The sequence below is a fragment of the Ahaetulla prasina genome, chromosome 3 (assembly GCF_028640845.1).
Source record: "Ahaetulla prasina isolate Xishuangbanna chromosome 3, ASM2864084v1, whole genome shotgun sequence".
Taxonomy (NCBI): domain Eukaryota; kingdom Metazoa; phylum Chordata; class Lepidosauria; order Squamata; family Colubridae; genus Ahaetulla; species Ahaetulla prasina.
In genome coordinates, this window is record NC_080541.1 from 208765057 (window position 1) to 208788705 (window position 23649).

General features: G+C 43.1%; 1 protein-coding gene across 2 annotated transcripts in view; it reads left to right on the forward strand.

The window, feature by feature from the left end:
• Window positions 1-23385, forward strand: part of DOK5 (docking protein 5) — an 80431-nt gene extending 57046 nt beyond the window's left edge. Inside the window, exons 6-8 of one of the 2 annotated variants that reach the window (XM_058178547.1) lie at window positions 3238-3373; window positions 11149-11269; window positions 22858-23385. In XM_058178547.1, coding sequence (XP_058034530.1) covers window positions 3238-3373; window positions 11149-11269; window positions 22858-22916 — 316 coding nt within the window. In that variant the 3' untranslated portion in view covers window positions 22917-23385. Of the gene's footprint in view, window positions 1-3237; window positions 3374-11148; window positions 11270-13994; window positions 14116-22857 lie in introns of both variants that reach the window. The other variant, XM_058178548.1, reaches the window with a different exon arrangement.
• The last annotated feature ends 264 nt before the right edge of the window (window positions 23386-23649 follow it).

Consider the following 23649-nt stretch of genomic DNA (forward strand, 5'->3'; position numbering starts at 1 on the left):
TTGTCCCTGGCCCTCCAGAGATCATCCACCAATGCGACCAAAGCTGTCTCCGTGCTGTATCCGGGTCGGAAGCCGGACTGGAACGGGTCTAGATAGACATCTTCATCCAGGTGTTGGGGCAGCTGTCGCGCCACGGCATTTCTACAACCTTCGCAACAAGCCAAGGTTGGAGACTGGACGATAATTAGCCAAAATAGCTGGGTCCAAAGAGGGCTTTAAGGAGGGTCTCACCACCGCCTCTTTCAAGGCGGCAGGGAAAACCCCATCCAACAAAGAAGCGTTGATAATCCTCTGGAGCCAGCCTCGTGTCACCGCCTGAGTGGCCAGTACCAGCCAGGAAGGGCACGGGTCCAGTAAACATGTCGTGCCGTGAAGCCTCCCCAACAACCTGTCCACGTCCTCGGGAGCCACAGGGTCAAACTCATCCCAAATGTGCTCAACAAGACGTGCCTCCTCTCCCTCGCTTGGATCATCCCAAATTCGGTCCAGACCGTCCCTCAGCTGAGCTGAAGATGCTGCAGAATCAAACCTATGTTTTTCTCCATGCAACACAGGTACACCAGCCCTGTGCTTTTTATTCAGGAGAATTTTAAAGGAAGGATAAAAACACCATCTGTGTACATAGATATATATTCACACACATACAGTGGTGGGTTTCAAATTTTTTTACTACCAGTTCTGTGAGCATGGTTTGGTGGGCGTGGCATGGCTTGGTGGGTGTGGCTTGGTTGGATTGGCAGGGGAAGGATACTATAAAATATCCATTCCCACCCCGCTCTGGGGGAAGTTTACTGCAAAATCCCCATTTTGTCCCGATTAGCTGGGACTTGGGAGGCAAAGAATAGATGGGGGCAGGGCCAGTCAGAAAATTTACTACCGGTTCTCCAAACAACTCAAAATTTCCACTACCAGTTCTCCAGATTCTGACCAGTTCTGCACACATACATTCCAAAATTGTGGAAACCTTTTGGGAAAAGTGTATTTTCTAAAACTAGGTAATAGCACCACTTTTTTTTGTGGGGAGAATAGTACCATAAAATTAGATATCAATGGAAAGATAATTTAATCAAGAAAGTAATGCAATAACTTTTATGAAGGATTTGCTATTAGAATAGCAGTTATAAAGGAGAAAAGTGAAACACGTATAAAAAACAAGATATACAAAAATTATCACCATGTTAGTTAATACTTAGTTGGGTAACTTTTAGCATGAATTACGACCTTACAATGTCTTCCCATGGAGGGAACCAAGTCTTTTAGTTCTGCAGCTGTTATAATGTGAAACCAAGATTGAACGATGGCTTCTATTAACTGGGTTTTATTGCTGTGTCACTTCTGAGTAACAAGTTTCTTTAGTCGGCTCCATAGATTTTCAATTGGGTTAAGTCTGGGCATTCCAGCAGTGGAATATGCTTATCTTGAAATGCTTAAAAAAAAAAAGTGGTGTTATTAGCCATCAAACCTCAAAAATACACTTTTCCCAAGAGGTTTCCACAATTTTGGCCACTACTGTATATTCACACGTGTACAATTTTTGGCCTGGGTGGTAGACAAGGAAAACATTTAACAATTTAAATAGCATTTAACAAATAACAATGGATTAATTAGAATATTCATTACTGGAGGAACAATATTTTCTGCTTCAGAGATGAACAAAAAAAAATTTATATTTTTTTTCTGTACTGGAAGTCCTCTTAAAATGTATGGGTTTAACCTGGCTGAAATAGTCAGCCAAAATGGCAGCATAGCTAAATTCAAAGATAGTATACAGGTAGTCTTTGAGTTACAAGCATTTGTTTAGTGACTGTTCAAAGTTATAACTGCCCTGAAAAAAGGGACTTGCAACCGGTCCTGTCACTTAGGACCATTGCAGCATTCCAAGGGTCATATGATCAAAATTTGAGTGCTTTGCAACCAGCATGAATGTACAACAGTTGTAGTGTCCTGGAGTCATATGGTCTCCTTTGGTGACCTTCCCAACCAACTCCAAATAGAGTTAATGTGGGAAACCAGATTTGCTTAATCATGATGTGATTCGCCAAACAATTATAGTGATTTACTTTAACCACTGTAGCAAAAAAGGTCATAAATTTGGGTGTGTCTCATTTAACAACCTGTTTGCTTAGCAAACAGAAATTCTGGTCCCAGTTGTGGTTGTAAGTTGAGGACATTCTGCTGCTACTCTCCTAATCCATTATCTGCGCTCCACATGGAATAATGGGTTGTAAGCTAACTTGTCTTGTAGAGGAAGAATGCATTGTTTGAGGGTATTAAAAAGTAGTCTTCCAGAAAAGAAATGAACTTTAAATTGTGTCTATTCTCTCTTTGTGCTTTTATTTCCATTAAATGTGCTTTGTGTGGCCTTTAGAGGGACCTGGTGGCTCAGTGGCTGAGACGCTGAGCTTGTCGATCAAAAAGTCGGCAGTTCAGCGGTTTGAATCCCTAGTGCCGCGTAATGGGGTGAGCTCCTGCTACTTGTCCCAGCTTCCACCAACCTACCAGTTCAGAAGCATGTAAAAAATGCAAGTAGAAAAATAGGGACCACCTTTGGTGGGAAGGTAACAGTGTTTCATGTGCCTTTGGTGTTTAGTCAAGCTGGCCACATGACCAGAGAGACATCTCTGGACAGCGCTGGCTCTTCGGCTTTGAAACAGAGATGAGCATTGCCCCCTAGAGTCAGGAACGACTAGTACATATGTGCAATGGGAAGCTTTATCTTTACCTTATGGCCTTTATTTGGATTCCCTAGATGTAGAAATTATTTATGCTTATCTGTCTACCCAAATATATATATGTGATACTTAGGTTTGACTAATAACCGTGGTTTAAATTTGAATACAAGAACCATGTGCAAACTGGACTCTAAGGAGCCTTAGATTTTTGCACATTTCTGCATGTTGTGGTACAGCTTTTCAGTCAATACACACCGTGTAGAGAATTGCATACCAAAACCTGCAGAGAAAAGTAATTTTTATAGCAATATTTTGCAATGGAAAAGCTACAAAGGAGCATAAAATTGAAACAGGATCAACTACCGCGTCAAGAAATGTGGTACCGTTGCAAGAAATGGGGAAGGGAAGGCAGAAATTTATCTGTATTTAATACATTGTCATCTGCTATTTTTTGCTTCATCCTTTGTTGCTCCTTCCTTTCCTCCACCAGAGACCCTGCTGTAGGAACGCACAGTTATAAATTATTCTGATCATGTGGAACCACATTCTGTTCTTTTTCTGGCAGGATGTGTGATACTGGGGAAGGCCTATTCATCTTCCAGACAAGAGATGGGGAGGCAATCTATCAGAAAGTCCACTCAGCTGCCTTGACCATAGCAGAACAACACGACCACTTACTGCAGAATGTGAAAACCTCCATGGTAGGCCTCCTAATTTCATGAACCCTACAAGTCACCTTCTTAAGCAAGAGTTTAGGTTGGATGGTACAAATGGCAAAGCAGTCTGCTTGCTCTTGCTAGCTTACTCCACATCTTTGTTTCTAAGCAATGGGTTTACTGAGTGATGAACCTGTAGCTGCAATTGCTGTTTGATTGATGAACATGGGAAGTGAAAGCTACCTCAAGTATCTTGATGGATTGATTCATCTCTGTTATACAGTAGTGGCCAAAATTGTGGAAACCTTTTGGGAAAAGTGTGTTTTTGAGGTTTGATGGCTAATAACTTTTTTTTTTTTGGCATTTCAAGATAATCATACTCTACTGCTAGAATGGCCTGGGAATAGCCCAGATCTTAACCCAATTGAAAATCTATGGAGCCGACTAAAGAAACTTGTTGGTCAGAAGCGACCCAGCAATAAAACCCAGTTAATAGAAGCAATTTTGGTTTCATGTAACTGCAGAACTAAAAGACTTGGTTCCCTCCATGGGAAGATGTTGTAAGGCCATAATTCATGCTAAAGGTTACCCAACTAAGTATTAACTGACATGGTGATAATTTTTGTATATCTCGTTTTTTCTACATGTTTCACTTTTCTTCTTGATACTGTAACTGCTATTCTAATAGCAAATCCTTCATAAAAGTTATTGCATTAGATTCTTGATTAAATGATCTTTCCATTGATATATCATTCTATGGTACTATTCCAAAAAAAAGTGATGTTATTAGCTAGTTTTAGAAAATACACTATTTCCCAAAGGGTTTCCACAGTTTTGGCCACTACTGTAGAACAGTAGGCCACATGCCCCTCATTTTCAGAAACAGGTATTGGGATATCCTCTAGGGCAGGGGTCTCCAACCTTGTCAACTTTAAGACTTGTGGACTTCAACTCCCAGAATTCCTCAGCCAGGGGAAGTCCACAAGGCTTAAAGTCCACAAGTCTTAAAGTTGACAAGGTTGGAGACCCCTGCCCTAGGAGCTGGCAGAAGGATGGTTGGAACTTCGTGCATTTCTAGAACTGCAGTCTATCCACTCCTGGTTTCACCCTTGTTGCTGAGCTACTCATTTAACCCTTAAATATTAAAAGAACATCAAGTCCCTGCTCCTTGGAAAGACATGAGTCTCTCATGAATCTTTTGGGGTGGGTGGTATAACACAAGTAAACCAAAAGAAGACATTATAAGGAAAATCTTTTTTGGCATTCTGCTCACACTGCCTTTCTCAGCAAATCCGCAGAATTTGCCCTTTTTTAGCCTTTTACTAGATATTGTATCATCTTAGTTATAATGTCTTCTTATATTAAGTCTCATTTTTGTTATTTTTAGTTTAATGTGAAGTTTGGAGAAATCAAGTACATGTTATAATAGGACCTGAAAGGAAAGGTTTCACATCCTGGATACATAATCCCTGTCTAGCTCATGTATAGAACTGCTGCATTAAACCAAGCAGTTGGATCAATAATCTTGTCCTCCTCAGATTGTAGTCCATTTCCCAAATGGGAAACATCTTGCCAATATCTTTACCTTGACCAAAGTTGTGCTGACTTGTTTACACAGCTTTAAGTCGACAAACTTCATGCTGCAATATGAGATTGATGAAAAGTATCTGCCTGAGAACAAATGTATCTTAAACTAGAAAGCTCATTTGGAATATTTGTGATATTTTGCCCCAAATCTCGCTGGGATTTTACTGGAAGTCAGGAATGTATTCTTTGATTTTTGTGGAACTGAAACAGAGATAGATCAGCTGATATACCTAAAATGGTCAGACAAAATTTGAGATGTTAGATTAACATAGTAAGGTTGGTCCCACAGTCAGCCAGATGTTTAGACTGGATTTGGAATTTTTATCCACCTATCAAGTCCTTCCCAAGGATCTGGTATATAGACATATATTGTTTTTAGATGGTGTTAGTGGTATCATCACCGGATGTAAGTTGTTCTGAGTAAAGCTGCCTTTTGCAATTGACTAGTGGTGATTTTGTCAGTGCTGATGGTATTTAAGTGGTACTTTCGATTGTTTTGATGATGATGATGATGATAATAATAATAATAATAATAATAATAATAGCTTATTAGTATTTCATATCATAAAAATGTGAAGTCACAGCTGTCGGTTCTTTAGCTAATGTTAACCTTCATAAGCATCAAGTTCTTCCCAAGAACTTAGGATCGTGATGGCGAACCTATGGCACGCATCACCCCAATTGCATTTTAAATTATATATTGTACTGTCTGTTTTATTTTGCCTGTACACCGCCCTGAGTCCTTCGGGAGAAGGGCGGTATAGAAATTAAATAAATAAATAAAAAATAAATTCAGTTCCGCTGCTCATGCACACATGCCTCCTGCTGGCCAGCTGGTCTTCGGGTCTCTGCTGTGCATGTGTGTGGGGCAGGGCACATGCAGGGGTACTGTGTGCACATGCACGGGGGTGGGGTGCATGCAGGGGACTGCATGCACATGTGCGGCGGTGGGCGCATGCACAGGGACCATGCGCACATTGCATTTAGGACATCATAATGTACTAGCATAGTATACTCTATGTGCCGATCTAGACAATCTTGCCTTTTGTAATTGATAGATGGAAATTTGTCAGTGCACAGGCTTGTTAAGTGTTGTTTAAGATTTTTTGGTATGGCAAAAATAATTATTATTAGAAATTGTTATTAGGTGTATTGCCTTAATCTGTTAATTGCTTGTGATCTATAAATAAATATCAGAAGGGTTTTTTTCTTGTACAGTTCTTTTCAATGTTTTTCTCTTGTTAAAAGTAAGTTTTATTTAAATCTATTTGTTTCCTTTGATTAAATGCTTTTCTCCAGCCCTTCTATCAGAGTATTTGAAGTTTCTTTAAAAATAGTCTTTTAAAAATGTTTTACCTGTCTTTTATTTTAAACAAGAAAGATACCTTTAATTCAAAAAGATGAGAGATACCGAGGGATACTCTTTTAAGTTGTTTTCAAAGGCAAGTTTTTAAAATGTGCTGCTGTTACTAAAAATAGATTTCTAATTGTTTCCATGACAGTAAAATATAGGATAATTTTGTACATTTTTTGAAGGTTTACCTGATGGAACATATTTATTTAACAGTGTGGGTAGAAGCTTTTATTGCATGGTTTATTTGTAATCCAGATGCAGATGTTAAAGATTTCAAATTGGGTGTTTGTTTCTGGTAGAATGGCTAAATGTTAGAGAAATTGAAAGTTAAATATAAGTAGTTTTCTGTGAAACAGCCTGAGAGATGCAATAGGATCCTACCCTCATAGTCTTAGAAAGAGTGCAGATAAGAGCAACAAAGATGAATAGGGGACTGGAGGCTAAAACATATAGAGAATGGCTGTTGGAACTGGGTATGTCTAGTTTAATGAAAAGAAGGACTAGGGGAGACATGAGGTAGTGTTCCAATATCTCAGTGGTTGCCACAAAGAAGAGGGAGTCAAGCTATTCTCCAAAGCACCTGAGGGCAGGACAAGAAGCAATGGGTGAAAACTAAGCTTAAAGACTCAAGATCCATCCCACCACTAAAAGATCCTAACAACAAAGAATGCAATGATGAAACAGTCAAAGCAAACCTCTTCAACATTTTCTTTGGCTCAGTTTTTGTTAACTCCGATAACACATATCCGACATTCCACAAACGAACCAGCAATGACTATGATGATTTAACTCATATAGACTTCACAGAAGACAACGTTGGGAAAGCCCTTCACAACTTAAAACCATTGCTTTCTATTGGACCCGATGGACTATGTGCATATTTCTTAAAAAAACTTTCCATTAATATAGCAGAACCCCTAAGTATTATCTTTGATAAAGCTTTCACTACCAGTTCTCTTCCCAAACTTTGGTCACTAGCCACAGTCATCCCTATCTTCAAAAAAGGAGACCCCAGCTTAGTCGAAAACTACAGACCGATCTCCCTTTGCTGCGTCACCTGCAAAGTCATGGAATCTATCATCAACCAATCCATTACCTCACACTTAGAAACTAACAACCTACTCTCCAACAAACAATTTGGTTTCAGGAAAAAAATTATCATGTAACTTACAACTTCTCCACTGCAAAAACATATGGACTTCAAATCTCGATCAAGGCAAATCAATAGATGCAATCTACATAGACTTCTGCAAAGCTTTTGACTCAGTAGTACACGATAAACTTCTCCTAAAACTAACATCCTATGGCATCTCAGGACCCCTCCACAAATGGATATCTGCTTTTCTGTCTAACAGACAACAAGTGGTCAAAATTGGCAATGCTTTATCAAATCCTGTTCCTGTCAAGAGTGGCGTTCCTCAAGGCAGCGTCCTTGGACCAACACTCTTTATACTATACATTAATGATCTTTGTGACCACATCTCAAGTAATTGTGTTCTCTTTGCTGATGTCAAACTATTTAACACCACAGACAATACTTCTATCATTCAAAACGACCTTGATCATCTAACCGCTTGGGCTAAAAATTGACAGCTCCAAATTTCAACCAGCAAATGCTCAGTCTTACATATAGGAAAAAGAACCCAAAACTAAGTACATACTAGATGGACATTACCTTACAGACGACCCCATCCCGTTAAAGACCTTGGAGTTTTCATGTCAAATGATCTAAGTGCCAAAGCCCACTGCAACTACATAGCAAAAAGCTCTAAGAGTTGTAAACCTAATTTTATGTAGCTTCTTTTCTAAAAACACCACACTACTAACCAGAGCATATAAAACATTTGCTAGACCAATTCTAGAAAACAGCTCACCTGTTTGGAACCCTCACCACATCTCTGACATCAATACAATCGAACGTGTCCAGAAATATTTCACAAGAAGAGTTCTCCATTCCTCTGAAAACAACAAAATATCTTATCCCACCAGACTTGAAATCCTAGGCTTAGAAAACTTGGAACTCCGTCGCCTTGACAAGACCTAAGCTTAACTCACAGAATCATCTATTGTAATGTCCTTCCTGTTAAAGACTACTTCAGCTTTAATTGCAATAATACTAGAGCAACTAATAGATTTAAACTTAATGTCAACCGCTTTAATCTAGATTGCAGAAAATATGACTTCTGTAACAGAATCATCAGTGCTTGGAATACTTTACCTGACTCTGTGGTCTCTTCCCATAATCCTAAAAGTTTTATCCAAAAACTTTCTACTGTTGACCTCACCCCATTCCTAAGAGAACCATAAGGGGCGTGCATAAGCGCACAAACGTGCCTACCATTCCTGTCCTATTGTTTTTCTTTTCTTCTTCCTATATATATGCTTATACCTCCTTATATTTACTCATATATGTGTTTATATACTATATAATCTTTTGTATGATACCTACATATATTGTTGTGACAAAATAAATAAATAAATAAATAAATAAATAAATAAATAAATAAGCAAGGAGAGAAGCAACTTAGAACTAAGGAGACATTTCCTGACAGTTAGAACAATTAATCAGTGGAACAACTTGCCTCCAGAAGCTGTAAATGTTCCAACACTGGAAGTGTTTAAGAAGAGATTAGATAACCATTTGTCTGAAGTGGTGTAGGGTTTCCTGCCTAAGCAGGGGATTGGGCTAGAAGACCTCCAAGGTCCCTTCCAACCCTGTTATTCTAAATCCTTTTAATAGGCCTTAAAGAACTGTCTCTTAGCATCGTTTTATCACCTGGTCAGTCCAAGAAACACTAGAACCATGTCTCTCTTTTAGGAGAGTTGCAGAAATTCGTAAAAGTTTGAGCAAAGCTAGTGTCAACTCACAAAGCATCCCTGGCTGTTCTTGATTTTCCATAGGCAAGGGGGACGGGAAACCTATGAAGCAGCATGGCAACCAAAGACAGGAGCACTTCCCAGACATATGTTTCTCAAGGCTGTCTCCTAGGGTTACCTGCAGCAGCCGGAGGGGAGTGATCTCTACAACTTGGGAAATTGCTCTGTTGGTGAATGTGATTAATGATACCCTGGAGGGAGGGGGTAAACAGGGTCATGTTTTGAGCCATAAATTATGTGGGGTCAGAGTTGGCTTCATTTGGGTACATGCCGACATGAAGCTCCTAATAAATAACTGGATTTTTTTTTGAAACTTGGCTGGGGGCTCATGATTTAATTAGGGCATCCTTCAGAACCCTGATAGGTAGGAGTGAGCTACTTTCTTTTAAAAAACTGTCATTCTTCAGCTCTGCTCTTTCTGTGTGCATGTGGAGAAAGTAGAAAAAATAAAAGTAGAAGGAGGGAAAGTAAAAAAAAAAAATTAGATAAAATCTCATTTGTTCCTAATATTCATCCTGCCATGGGTTTCTCTGAGGAAAATACAGTCTGCAATTTCTTTTCTTCCAGAAGAAATTGTGACAATGTTCTTTGACATTAATGGAATATAGCTTGTTAAAATTCATGCTTTTTTTTTTCCAGGGGAAAAGAATTATATGTTTTCCCTAGTGTTTTTGTCTTTGAATGGCCAAGCCATGTGTTATTTTCCCTACTCTTAGAACAGCATATTTGTTCTGAACAAGTGTGATAATCTGTAGTTTATTCTAACTCCCTCCTAACTCCCAAAGGTAGAATTGTTATGAAATCAACTTTCCAGCAAGTGGCATGTTGTTCTTTTTTTTTTCATTTTATACTGTGAAAGTCTAATCACACATTTTCATTCGTTGAAAAGTATATCAGAAAATGACCGTAATCAGTTTTAAACTATGGCCAAAGTTGTAATCCCAAAACAAAGTCAAGCTGAACTACAAACAGTTATGAATGATGTCATTCTTACTTAAACTTCCCCCCAAGAACTGGTAAAAGTTTTAACACTGTGTTGGAAATCGATGATAAATTGCTTTCTTTGACCGATATAAAGATAGAAGAGAGCATAAGCCACAGAAATAAAATTACCCATGTGGAAGAAGGCATGGCAGGATAAAGATGGTTTTGGGGGGCTTGGTATATAGCAATCATGGTTTGTCTCTCATTGTTATCAAGATATCTTAACAAATCTCTTATTTGTTTGGCTGGCAAGAATTCTGGTATTCCCATTAAAAAAAATCTAATGTCATCCAGTCTTTATTTCAATGAGTCCCAGAGTCCCTAAATGTGTGTTTGTGTGTATGTGTGTGTGTGTGTACATGTTGAGAGACAAATTGTTAGAATGGCTTCTGGTAAGGCTAGTATTGCTTTTGAATATATCTCCCACCTTGCTGGTATTTGAGAAATTTGAATGCAATGCTGTTAAATATATGATGTATCATTAATTCTTTACTTCTTAAATTATTCATCTTAAACCCAACAAAGGAAGAGTGCATATATGCACAAAATTGCACCAGTGTTATTTCTCAGCCAAGGTAATATGGTAAAATCTTGGTTTGTGGGATCCCTTTCCTCAAAGGAGTTATCAGTATGACTGCTGACATCTCTACTCTTTTATACTCCTCAATAGATCAAGCATACAATGCTCTCTGAGTGGTTTATATAGTCAGTGTATTGACCCCAACAATCTGGGTCCTCATTTTTACCAACCTTAGAATGATGGAAGGCTGAGTCGACCTCAAGCCATCAGAATCAGACTCCAGACTGAAGATATTCAAGATAACAATCTTATTTGAGAAAGCCAGATTATACTAATGTTCTTCTGCTTTCTTCGGTTATATAAACTAACTTTAATTTTAGATATGAGCTTCTTTTTTGCACATTGCAAAGATGAAAAGCATTAAAACCAGCCATGTTGAAGATGCATTTCATATGGTCCTCAGGTATTCATCCCATTATGTCTTGGATTTTCTTTCAGCTTCAAATGAAAATGACTGACCGAGCTGTTTCTCTTGGCACCATGGTCCCCTTGCCCAGGAGTGCCTACTGGCAGCACATCACACGGCAGCACAGTACTGGACAGCTCTTTGGCTTACAAGGTAGGGTGCTGATATAACATTTCCAAAAATAGACCCATTGGGTGATGGAATGCATGAAAGATCTTCGGAGCCTGAGCCAAGAGATGTAGCCAAGAGAACAGTCAATAAGATACAACATTGCCTGCAACTGGATAATGGGTGGGCCAAGAAGCTCAGAAGGGACCCTCTCTAGTTTCTTGAGCTGCAGAGGAGGTAAAGAGCAGTGGTGGGTTTCAAAATTCTTTAATACTAGTTCTGTGGGTGTGGCTTGGTGGTGGGCATGGCTTGGTGGGCGTGGTGGGGAAGGATACTGTAAAATCTCCATTCCCTCCCCAATCCAGGGGAAGATTACTTCAAAATCTCCATTTCCTCCCAATCAGCGGGGACTTGGGAGGCAGAGAATAGATGGGGGTGGAGCCAGTCAGAATTTTTACTACCGGTTCTCTGAACTACTCAAAATTTCCACTACCAGTTCTCCAGGACTGGTCAGAACCTGCTGAAACCCACCTCTGGTAGAGAGATACTTTCAGACTTGCAAGATTCTGTTCAATGTCACTTTGCAATAAAGTAGAATTAGCTCATCTGGTTGGAATCTGATTTATACTGTGAAGTTGGCACCAAATTTGCAAGTCTGAAAGTTCATATCAGCCAACCCACTCCCACCTAATTTATACCCTAAGACAAGGGTTGGCAATCTTAAACACTCAAAGAGCCACAAAGGTCCTAACTGGAAGCCCCCCGTTCAATTGCGGTGATACGGGTGAGACGGCTGAGGGTGGTCTTGGTGACATTGTATGGGATGAGTTTGACCCTGTCGCTCCCGAGGACATGGACAGGTTGTTGGGGAGGCTGAATGCCACCACATGTTTACTGGACCCGTGCCCCTCCTGGTTGGTGCTGGCCACGCAGGAGGTGACACGAGGCTGGCTCCAGGCGATTACGAGCGCTTCTTTGGTGGAGGGTGTCTTCCGCCGCCTTGAAAGAGGCGGTGGTGAGGCCCTCCTCAAGAAGCCTTCCTGACCCGCTGTTTTAGGTAATTATCGTCCGTCTCCAACCCGCCGCGAAGGTTGTAGAGAGTATGGTGGCATATCAGTTTCCTTGCACCTGGATGAAACTGTCTATCTAGACCTGCTCCAGTCCGGTTTCCGCCCGGTTACAGCACGGAGACGGCTTTGGTCGCAGGATGATCTCTGAGGGCCAGGATAGGGGTTGTTCCTCTGCCCTGGTCCTATTAGACCTCTCAGCGGCTTTCGATACCATCGACCATGGTATCCTGCTGCGCCGGTTGGGGGATTGGGAGTGGAGGCACCGCTTATCGGTGGTTCTCCTCCCATCTCTCCGACCGGTCGCAGTCGGTGTTGACAGGGGGCAGAGGTCGGCCCCGAGGCGCCTCACTTGTGGGTGCCGCAGGGTCGATTCTCTCGCCTTCTGTTTAACATCTACATGAAGCCGCTGGGTGAGATCATCAGTGGTTTCGTGTGAAGTACCAGCTGTATGCGGATGACACCCAGCTGTAGCGCCACACCGGACCACCCCAACGGTTATCAAGTGCTGTCCCGTGTCTGGAGGCCGACGGGTCTGGATGGGGAGAAACAGGCTCAAGCTCAATCCTCCAAGACAGAGTGGCTGTGGATGCCGCATCCCGCACAGTCAGCTAACCGCGGCTGACCATCGGTGGCGAGTCACTGGCCCCGATGGAGAGGGTGCGAACTTAGGCGCCCTCCTGGATGAACGGCTGTCTCTAGAAGATCATTTGACGGCCGCTCCAGGAGAGCGTTCTACCAGGTTCGCCTGGTGCGCCAGTTGCGCCTTTCTGGACCGGGAGGCCCTATGCACGGTCACCACGCCTCGTGACGCCTCGCCTGGATTACTGCAACGCCTCTACATGGGGCTCCTTGAAGGGCATCCGGAGGCTACAGTTAGTCCAGAATGCGGCTGCGCTGGTGATAGATGGAGCCCCTCGTGGCTCCCGTGATAACACCCATCCTGCGAGGCTGCACTGGCTACCTGTGGTTCCGGTGCGCTTCAAGGTTTTGGTGACCACCTTTAAAGCGCCCATGGCATAGGGCCGGGTTATCTACGGGACCGCCTACTGCGACCAGATACCTCTCACCGACCCGCAGCGCCTCACAGGAGGGACTCCTCAGGTGCCGCCAGCTAGGCAGTGTCGCCTGGCGACGCCCAGGAAGGGCCTTCTGTGGGGCTCCCGCCTCTGGAACGAGCTCCCCAGGACTCCGCCAACTTCCGGACCTTCGAACCTTCCGTCGCGAGCTCAAGACACATTTATTCATCTGTGCAGGACTGGCTTAGATTTTAAATTTTATAGGGGTTTTAAATTGATTTTTAATATTTATATTTCTATTTTTAATGATAGGGCATTGGAATAAGTTTTTTAAAGATTATTTTAATTTTGTATATTGATGTTTTATATGCCTGTGAACCGCCCTGAGTCCTTTGGGAGATAGGGCGATATATAAATTTAAATAATAAATAAAAAAATAATAATAATAATTCTGGAGCTGACTGGAAGCTCGGTTCCCCCACCATAGAGTCTTCTCCTATCATGGTGTCCTTTTTCCTCTGCCAACTGGAAGTCCAGTTCCCCCACCATAAAGTCTCTTTTTGCACATTGCAAAGATGAAAAGCATTAAAACCAGCCTAGGTGCAACTTTGATGCAGCATGTTGAAGATGCATTTCATATGCATTTCAGGTATTCATCCCATTATGTCTTGGATTTTCTTTCAGCTTCAAATGAAAATGACTGACCGAGCTGTTTCTCTTGGCACCATGGTCCCCTTGCCCAGGAGTGCCTATTGGCAGCACATCACACGGCAGCACAGTACCGGACAACTCTTTGGCTTACAAGGTAGGGTGCTGATATAACATTTCCAAAAATAGTCCCATTGGGTGATGGTATGCATGCCTGAGCCAAGAGATGTAGCCAAGGGAACAGTCAATAAGATACAACATTGCCTGCAACTGGATAATGGATGGGCCAAGAAGCTCAGAAGGGACCCTCTCTAGTTTCCTGAGCTGCAAAGGAGGTAAAGAGAAGTGGTGGGTTTCAAAAAATTTTAATACTAGTTCTGTGGGTGTGGCTTGGTGGTGGGCATGGCTTGGTGGGGTGGCGGAGAAGGATACTGTAAAATCTCCATTCCCTCCCCAATCCAGGGGAAGATTACTTCAAAATCTCCATTTCCTCCCGATCAGCTGGGACTCGGGAGGCAGAGAATAGATGGGGGTGGGGCCAGTCAGAATTTTACTCCTGGTTCTCTGAACTACTCAAAATTTCCACTACACGTTCTCCAGGACTGGTCAGAACCTGCTGAAACCCACCTCTGGTAGAGAGATACTTTCAGACTTGCAAGATTCTGTTCAATGTCACTTTGCAATAAAGTAGAATTAGCTCATCTGGTTGGAATTTGATTTATACTGTGAAGTTGGCACCAAATTTGCAAGTCTGAAAGTTCATCTCAGCCAACCCACTCCCACCTAATTTATACCCTAAGACAAGGGTTGGCAACCTTAAACACTCAAAGAGCCACCAAGGTCCTAACTGGAAGCTCCCCGTTCAATTCTGGAGCTGACTGGAAGCCCGGCTCCCCCACCATAGAGTCTCCTCCTAGCGCAGTGTCCTTTTTCCTCTGCCAACTGGAAGTCCAGTTCCCCCACCATAAAGTCTCCTCCTAGCAGAGTGTCCTTTTTCCTCTTCCTATCCTAACTGGAAGCCGTATCAATTGTTGAGCCAACCGATGACAGGGAGCCACAGCAGAGGGATGAAATAGCCACCTGCAGCTCCAGAGCCGACCCCTGCCCTAAGAAAATAGGGAGGGTCCCTTCTGAACCTCTTGTTCCACCCACTATCCAGTTGTGAACTATGGTATCTCTTATCTGACTATTCCCTTATCCCCCAGGGTCTTTCCCATATAACATTGCACATTGAACCTCAGGATCATTTATATAGCAATATACAGATTCATTTGGTATTGCATTAATCAGTGACAGTCTTCAGTGCTTTCTTTTTCTTGTTCTTCTCCCCTCTCCTGGCCAATGACCTTCTCTGGTTTCCCATTTCAAAGAAGCTCTAATTTTCTATTAATGCCTGTATTACAAATCTCGATGCTTGCCTTCCCAAATAGAATTGGAAATCAGCTTCAGACCATAGTTCCCAGATTTGGTTTGGAAGGGTGATTTGGATCTGGTGAAAAAGTATGGTTTGGATGAATGAATGAATGAATGAACGAACAAATGAATAAGGAAGTTGCAGGTGAATTGGAGAATGTAAAAGAAGAAGTGAGAATGAAGAGAGACCACATAACCTTCATGTTTGCATAGGAGAGATTGTGGCCACCTGTGAAGAGCAAGGTGGAAGATCTTTTCTTCATTGAAAATGTACATGACATAATTAGATCTCAGGTGACGTTTTACAATGTGCTCTCTAGACTTTACATCACTATTTTCATTTAAGAAAAACATGCCTTTTGTGCATAAAACTGATTATCATTATATCTGAGTGTCCTAATAATCTTGACTAGATTGTGGATGGAATTGAATAAGTGGCGTGACTTTGAAGTGTTAATCAAGTCACCCATTTTGGAAGTCTGCAACAATTAAGTCCACAGACTTAATCGATCAGTCTTCATTCCACCTCAAAAATGATGCCTGATTGAATAGCTCTTTATTGAAAGTTGTTGACGTTGTTGTTAGTTGCAAAGTCGTGTCTGACCAAAGTCGTGTCTGCAAAGTCATTAGTTGCAAAGTCATGTCATGGACAACATTCCTCCAGGCCTTTCTGTTCTCTACCATCCCCCGGAGTCCATTTAAACTCATGCCTGCTGCTTCAGTGACTCCATCCAGCCATCTCGTTCTCTGCCGTCCCCTTCTTCTTTTGCCCTCAATTGTTCCCAGCATTAGGCTCTTCTCCAGTGAGTCCTTCCTTCTCATTAGATGGCCAAAGTATTTGAGTTTCATCTTCAGGATCTGGCCTTCTAAAGAGCAGTCAGGGTTGAGCTCCTCTAGGACTGACCAGATTGATAGCTTTGCAGTCCAAGGGACTCGCAGGAGTCTTCTCCAGCACCATAGTTCAAAGGCCTAAATTCTTTGCTGCCCAGCTTTCCTTATGGTCCAACTTTCACAGCCATACATTGCAACTGGGAAAACCTTATTGAAAGTTATTGCATGTTATCTTTTCCTTGTCTGGCTGAAATTTAGATTGTGAAAACCAAAAGGAAATATAGGAACCGGCTGCGATCTATCAGATTCTAAATCTTGACATTCCAGATAAAAACCACCCATGTTTTAATTCTTTATGTTCTAAATTAATTCTTATGCACGCCTGATGATGACCTTCTGGTACTCAATATAAATAAAAATGTTTATGGGGGCAGAGCTGCTGTCATATAGAAACCCTGTAAATGAGGGCATAACACCCCTCTGGTCTGAAAGTTTAAGAAATGGATAGTGGACTGTATATATGATTCTTCGAAATTAGAAAATAGCAGGCATCAAACTCCAAACCTATTCCAGAGCCTTATTCTCAACAGAAAAAAAAATGTTATTGGTTTCCAATTAGGAAAATGCATTAAATGCATCTCTAATTGTAGTAGCTTAGATTGTGTGATGAAAGGCAGATTTTATCTCTCTCTCTCCTGAATAAACTTATTTCTAGTAAGGCGAAAATGTTGTTCATATTTTTGTAGCTTCAGTTCAAATCTTGTTGATTTGTCTTATAATCTCTGAGGACATCTAGTGGCCAAGGAAAGTGTTTATATAATGTCCAATATAATTTATTTGTGATTGGAAAGAAAAGTAATAAAAAAGAAATTTATTTATTTATTTATTTATTTATTTATTTATTTATTTATTTATTTATTTATTTATTTATTTATTTATTTATTTATTTATTTATTTAGATTTTTATACCGCCCTTCTCCCGAAGGACTCAGGGCGGTGTACAGCCAAGTAAAAATACTATATAAACATTAAAAGAAATTAAAAAACATATTATAATGTGGCCGAAATATTAAAACAATTTAAAATCTTAAAATATAAATAACCCCAATAAAATTTCAATCCAGTCCCGCTTGAATAAATAGGTGCGTTTTCAGCTCACGGCGAAAAGTCCGAAGATCAGGCACTTGACGTAAACCAGGGGGAAGTTCATTCCAAAGCGTAGGAGCTCCAACAGAGAAGGCCCTTCCCCTGGGGGCCGCCAGCCGACATTGCTTGGCGGACGGCACCCTGAGAAGGCCCTCTCTGTGTGAGCGTACGGGTCGGTGGGAGGCAAAAGGTAACAGCAGGCGGTCCCGTAAGTACCCGGGTCCTAAGCCATGGAGCGCTTTAAAGGTGGTAACCAGAATCTTGAAGCGCACCCGAAAGACCACAGGAAGCCAGTGCAAACTGCGCAGGATTGGTGTTACATGGGAGCAACGAGTTGCTCCCACTATTACCCACGCAGCTGCATTCTGGACTAACTGCAGCCTCCGGGTGCACTTCAAGGGCAGCCCCATGTAGAGAGCATTGCAATAGTCCAAGCGGGAAGTGACAAGGGCATGAGTGACCGTGCATAAGGCATCCCGGTCAAGAAAGGGGCGCAACTGGCGCACCAAGCGTACTTGGTGGAAGGCCCTCTTGGAGACGGCCGCCAAATGATCATCAAACGACAGTCGCCCATCCAAGAGGACACCCAAGTTGCGCACCCTCTCCGTTGGGGCCAATAACTCGCCCCCCACAGCCAGCTGCGGCTGCAGCTGACTGTACCGGGGTGCCGGCATCCACAGCCACTCCGTCTTGGAGGGATTGAGCTTGAGTCTGTTTCTCCCCATCCAGACCCGTACGGCTTCCAGACACCGGGACAGCACTTCGACAGCTTCGTTGGGGTGGTCCGGGGTGGAAAAGTACAGCTGAGTATCATCAGCGTACAGATGATAACTCACCCCGAAACCACTGATGACCTCACCCAGTGGCTTCATGTAGATGTTGAACAGGAGGGGCGAGAGAATTGACCCCTGAGGCACCCCACAAGTAAGGTGTCTCGTGGTCGACCTCTGCCCCCCTGTCAACACCTTCTGCGACCGGTCGGAGAGATAGGAGGAGAACCACCGATAAACGGTGCCTCCCACTCCCAACCCCTCCAACCGGTGCAGCAAGATACCATGGTCAATGGTATCAAATGCCGCTGAGAGATCTAATAGGACCAGGGCAGAGGAACAACCCCTATCCCTGGCCCTCCAGAGGTCATCCACCAACGCGACCAAAGCTGTCTCCGTACTGTGACCGGACCGGAAGCCGGACTGGAACGGGTCTAGATAGACGGCTTCATCCAGGTACCGGGGAAGCTGCCATGCAACCACACTCTCTACAACCTTCGCCACAAAGCGAAGGTTGGAGACTGGACGGTAATTTCCCAAAATAGCTGGGTCCAGGGAAGGCTTCTTGAGGAGGGGTCTCACCACCGCCTCTTTCAAAGCAGCGGGGAAAACCCCTTCCATCAAAGAAGCATTTATAATTCCCTGGAGCCAGCCTCGTGTCACTTCCTGAGTAGCCAGCACCAGCCAGGAAGGACACGGGTCCAGTAAACATGTGGTCGCATGTAGCCTCCCCAGTAACCTGTCCACGTCCTCGAGAGCCACAGTCTCAAACTCATCCCAAACAACCTCAACAAGACGTGCCTCTGCCATCCCACTTGGATCATCGCAATTTTGGTCTAAACTATCCCGAAGCTGAACGATTTTATCGTATAGATAACCGTTAAACTCCTCAGCACGTCCCTGTAGGGGGTCATCCCGCCCCTCCTGATGAAGGAGGGAGCGAGTCACCCGGAACAGGGCGGCCGGGCGGTTATCTGCCGATGCAATGAGGGTGGAAACGTAGGAACGTTTCGCCTCCCTCATTGCCACTAGGTAGGTCTTAGTAAAAGATCTCACTAGTGTCCGATCAGCCTCGGAACGGCTAGACCTCCAGGTACTCTCTAGGCGTCTTCTCCGGCGTTTCATCTCCCTCAGCTCCTCAGAGAACCAAGGAGCCAAGTGAGATCTACGCCGGGTCAGAGGCCGCAAAGGCACGACACGGTCCAAAGCCCCAGCCGCGGCCCGCTCCCAGGCCGCAACTAGTTCTTCAGTCGTGCCGTGGGCAAGATCCTCAGGGAACGGCCCAAGCTCCGTCCGGAACCTCTCAGGGTCCATCAAGTGCCTGGGACGGAACCAACACATTGGCTCCGTCTCCCTGCAGTAGTGAGCGGCGGTCCGAAAGTCCAAGCGAAGGAGAAAATGATCCGACCATGACACCGGTTCCGTCACTAAATCTCCTAATACCAGATCATTAATCCACTGTCCAGAGATAAAAATCAGATCTAGTGTGCCTCCCCCCATGTGTGTAGGGCCATCAATTACTTGAATCAGGTCCATGGCCGTCATGGAAGCCAGGAACTCCTGAGCTAGTGTTGATGACAAGCCGGCCGATGGCAAGTTGAAATCCCCCATGACCAAAAGTCTGGGAGTCTCAACTGCCACCCCGGCCAGCACCTCCAGCAGCTCAGGCAGGGCTGTAGTCACGCAGCAAGGAGCCAGGTACGCGATCAACAGACCCATCTGATTCCTATGGCCCCACTTCACAAGGAGGGATTCACAACCAGCTATCTGAGGCACAGTGGACTCCCTCGGCTCTAGACTTTCTTTAATCACAACCGCCACCCCCCCACCCCTACCTTGGGCCCTCGGCTGATGAAATGCATGGAAACCCGGAGGGCACAGTTCAACCAGGGGAACACTCCCCTCTGTGCCCAACCAGGTCTCCGTAATGCCCGTAAAGTCCGCGGACTCCCTCTGTATAAGGTCGTAAATCAAGGGAGCCTTATTTACCATGGACCGGGCATTGCACAGCATCAGCCGAAGACCCAAGCTCTGAGGATCTTGGCCATCCGGGGAACGAGTAAGGACTGAGGGGCCGGAGCACGCGATCGCTTTTAAACATCGAGCACGTGCTCCCAGGAACGACCCCTTGCCTCCACCATATCTGCCTCTCCCACTTACCGTACAGATGGAATAACACTCTACGCTCTGAACTTCCCCCTGCCCCCTGTCTTCGGACCCGATGAAATGAAGCCGTGAGCACGCACTGGGACTGGACATACCCTCCCCCCCCACCCCAGTGGGTTTTTCCCCCCACCCTTCTCGACCCTTCCCCCCTCCCAACCCTTAAAATCCCCATTAAAACTCCCTTTAAAAATCTATTAAAACAACTAATTAAAAAGCTCCTAAGCCTCCTATTTTTAGCATGCCACCTCTTGGGGCTCCAAAGCCCGTCCTCAAGGTGGGCCCTCGATAATATGGAGGGCCAAACCCGTGAGAGAGGGGCATCTCGCAGGGCAAGAAGGTCAGCCGCAGTAAACGTTCGCATCACAGAGAGAGTCTGGCATGCTATTAAAGGTGAAATACGTATATGTAGTCCTTGATTTACAACTATAATTGACTGTAATAGTCATATATAGTGGTTGTAAGTCAAGGAATAACATGACCAGAACCAAATTTTCAACATATTTGGGTTTTTTTGGGCAGCAGTTGTTAAGTGTATGTGGCAGTTGTTAAATGATCTCCACAATTGTAAAGCAAATCTATTTTCTTCAGTGGGTTGGGGTTTTTTGGTCTGAAACCAGAATTAAATACCAGATATTGGCAAAAGGTGTCACAAATCACAGTAATATGATCACGAGAGCAACAAACAGCTGTAAAGGGGATCTGGTTGCCAAGCCCCCAAAATACAATCACATGAATACAATGTGTGTGTGTGTTGAGTGGGTGGGTCATGGAATGGGGTTTCCTGCCTGAGCAGGGGGTTGGACTAGAAGACTTCCAAGGTCCTGTCCAACTATTCTGTTCTGTTCTGTTCTCCTCTAGACTAGTCTAGTCTAGTCTAGTCTAGTCTAGTCCAGCCCAGTCCAGTCCTTCGAAAATGGGTTGTGAGTAGATTTGGGGAGGTCCGTAGTAACTTTGAATGGTTATTAAGGGCAGGAATCCTAGATAGATATTTTAAAATAAGTCTACTTGCTGGTTATGATCTATAGAGCCATAATGGACTTAGTTAGCTGATGGACCACTTGCCTCCTGTAGTTTCTGTCTGTTCTATTTGATTGGACAGAGCTGGTGTGCTTTGGGTACCATCAGTTACGTAGTGCCCTCTAATGGGATACAGAAAGCTGCTCTCTGGAAGAGTATTCTCCTAGAGATGGGAGTCCTTGAACTCCAGGGTCGAACTCCTGGCAGTTGGCAGAATTAGCCAGCAAATCTTGCATTCTAACCACTGTGCCACCCTGGCTCTAGTTTAGATCATTTCTGTGAGAGAAAGAGGGTAAATATGGCTATACTCCCTAATAGTTCCCAGAGGATATGCTTCACAGTGCAAGTAATCTGCATGAGTTTGGCAGGACTTTTTATTTATAGGTGAGGAACTCTAAACTATGAGCCATGGTGTTACACTGGTTAGAATGCAGTACTGCAGGCTACTTCTGCTGACTGCCGGCTGCCAGCAGTTCAGCAGTTCGAATCTCACCAGCTCAAGGTTGACTCAGCCTTCCATCCTTCCGAGATGGGTAAAATGAGGACCCAGATTGTTTGGGGGCAATATGCTGACTCTGTAAATGACTTAGAAAGGGCTGTATAGCACTGTGAAGCAGTATATAAGTCTAAGTGCTATTGCTATAAAGGAAATTGTTTAGAAGAATCTCAGTGTGTCTTGGTTTTTGGAACCTGACATCTGTCTATATGAAAACACAAAAAGATGTGGCTTCAGTTCATAGTTGTGGCCATAATCTGGATTCTTGTCCTTTCTGCAGAAACGTCTAGGTGAAGACAAAGTGAAGTTTAAGTTTATTGTCGTTGTACGTATATACAAATACAGCGAAATTCACATAACACCCAGAGACCCAACACACATGACAATCCCCAGACACACTCCCACCCACCAAAAATTCTCTACCCCTAAACCACCCAAGCATCTGAGATGGGTTTCAGCAGGTTCTGACCAGTTCTGGAGAACTGGTAGCGGAAATTTTGAGTAGTTCGGAGAACCAGTAGTAAACATTTTGACTGGCCCCACCCCATCTCTTCTCTGCCTCCTAAATCCCAGCTGATTGGGAGGAAATGGGGATTTTTTCAGTAACTTTCCCCTGGATTGGGGTGGAAATGGAGATTTTACAGTATCCTTCCCCTGCCATGCCCACTAAGCCATGCCCACCAAGTCATGCCACACCAACCAAGCCACACCCACAGAACCGGTAGTAAAAAAATTTGAAACCCACCACTGATCCATACAGCAGACCAAGTAATGCTGTCCAACAGCTCAATCTGTTTGAAGGAGGTTTGGATTGGCGTTTCAACACCTCAAAAAAATGGGATGGATAACGATATGTAAAGCTTTATAAAAATCTGAACATTAGAATGAAAGGGGAAAAAAATACTTTTCTTGGTCAGGATGCTTTTGGGCATCTCAAATTGTAGTTTTAACAGAAAAAGTGAGCAGCTGCTCAATCAGACAAACTGATTACATCCTGAATGTGTGATAATGTGATAACATCATTTTTCTTTCTTTCTCCTTTTTGTTTGATTTGGAGAAGATAGCCCACTGACGATCCACAGAACAGAAACCTTTCCCACCTATCGGTCAGAACATTGATTAAATGGAGCCAAGGACTTTAACAAGTTGTGTGTGTATGTATTGAGATGGACTGATCCGACACCAAGGCTTGCAACTGAGCTGGACGACAATAACAAAGCAGATGAAAGGAAGAGAGACTGGATTATAACTGCTAGATTATTTCTTAATTTTCAGGAGAAGAGAAAGACTGGCTTGAAAATTATCATTTGTAATTTGCAATGTTTCATAATCACATCTGGAACAAAGAAACTTTATTTCAGTATGGGCTTCATATATATAGTTAATCTCTGCTGTTGATTTGTCCTTTGCTATCAGTTGTTCAACATTTAGTTCATCCATTTCGGTGATTTCTTGAATAATGTAGTTTACGGTTTTATTTTCTTGTTTCAACACTCACTGTAGCACTTTTCCCATTTTAAGACTGGTTGCTTATTTTTAGGAACTGGAATTAGTGGTCTCCCTGTTTATTAAAATCTGGTTTTGTCTCAGCTAAGCTATCTAAAGAGAATTCTTGTGTCTATATGTTTAATTCATGTTCAAGTGCTTAAATATGTATTTTAAAAGTTTAGAAATAAAAATAAAATGGCCTTTCCCATATTGTTAGAAAGATTATGCATGTGACTTTTCTGAACTATTCAAGAAGAGCAATAATGCCCAGAATTCTGTAGGTAATACCACTATTCTATTTGGCACCAGGAATGCTTCTTTTTAAGCCCCATGTTAACATTATGCATTGAGAAGATTTCAGATT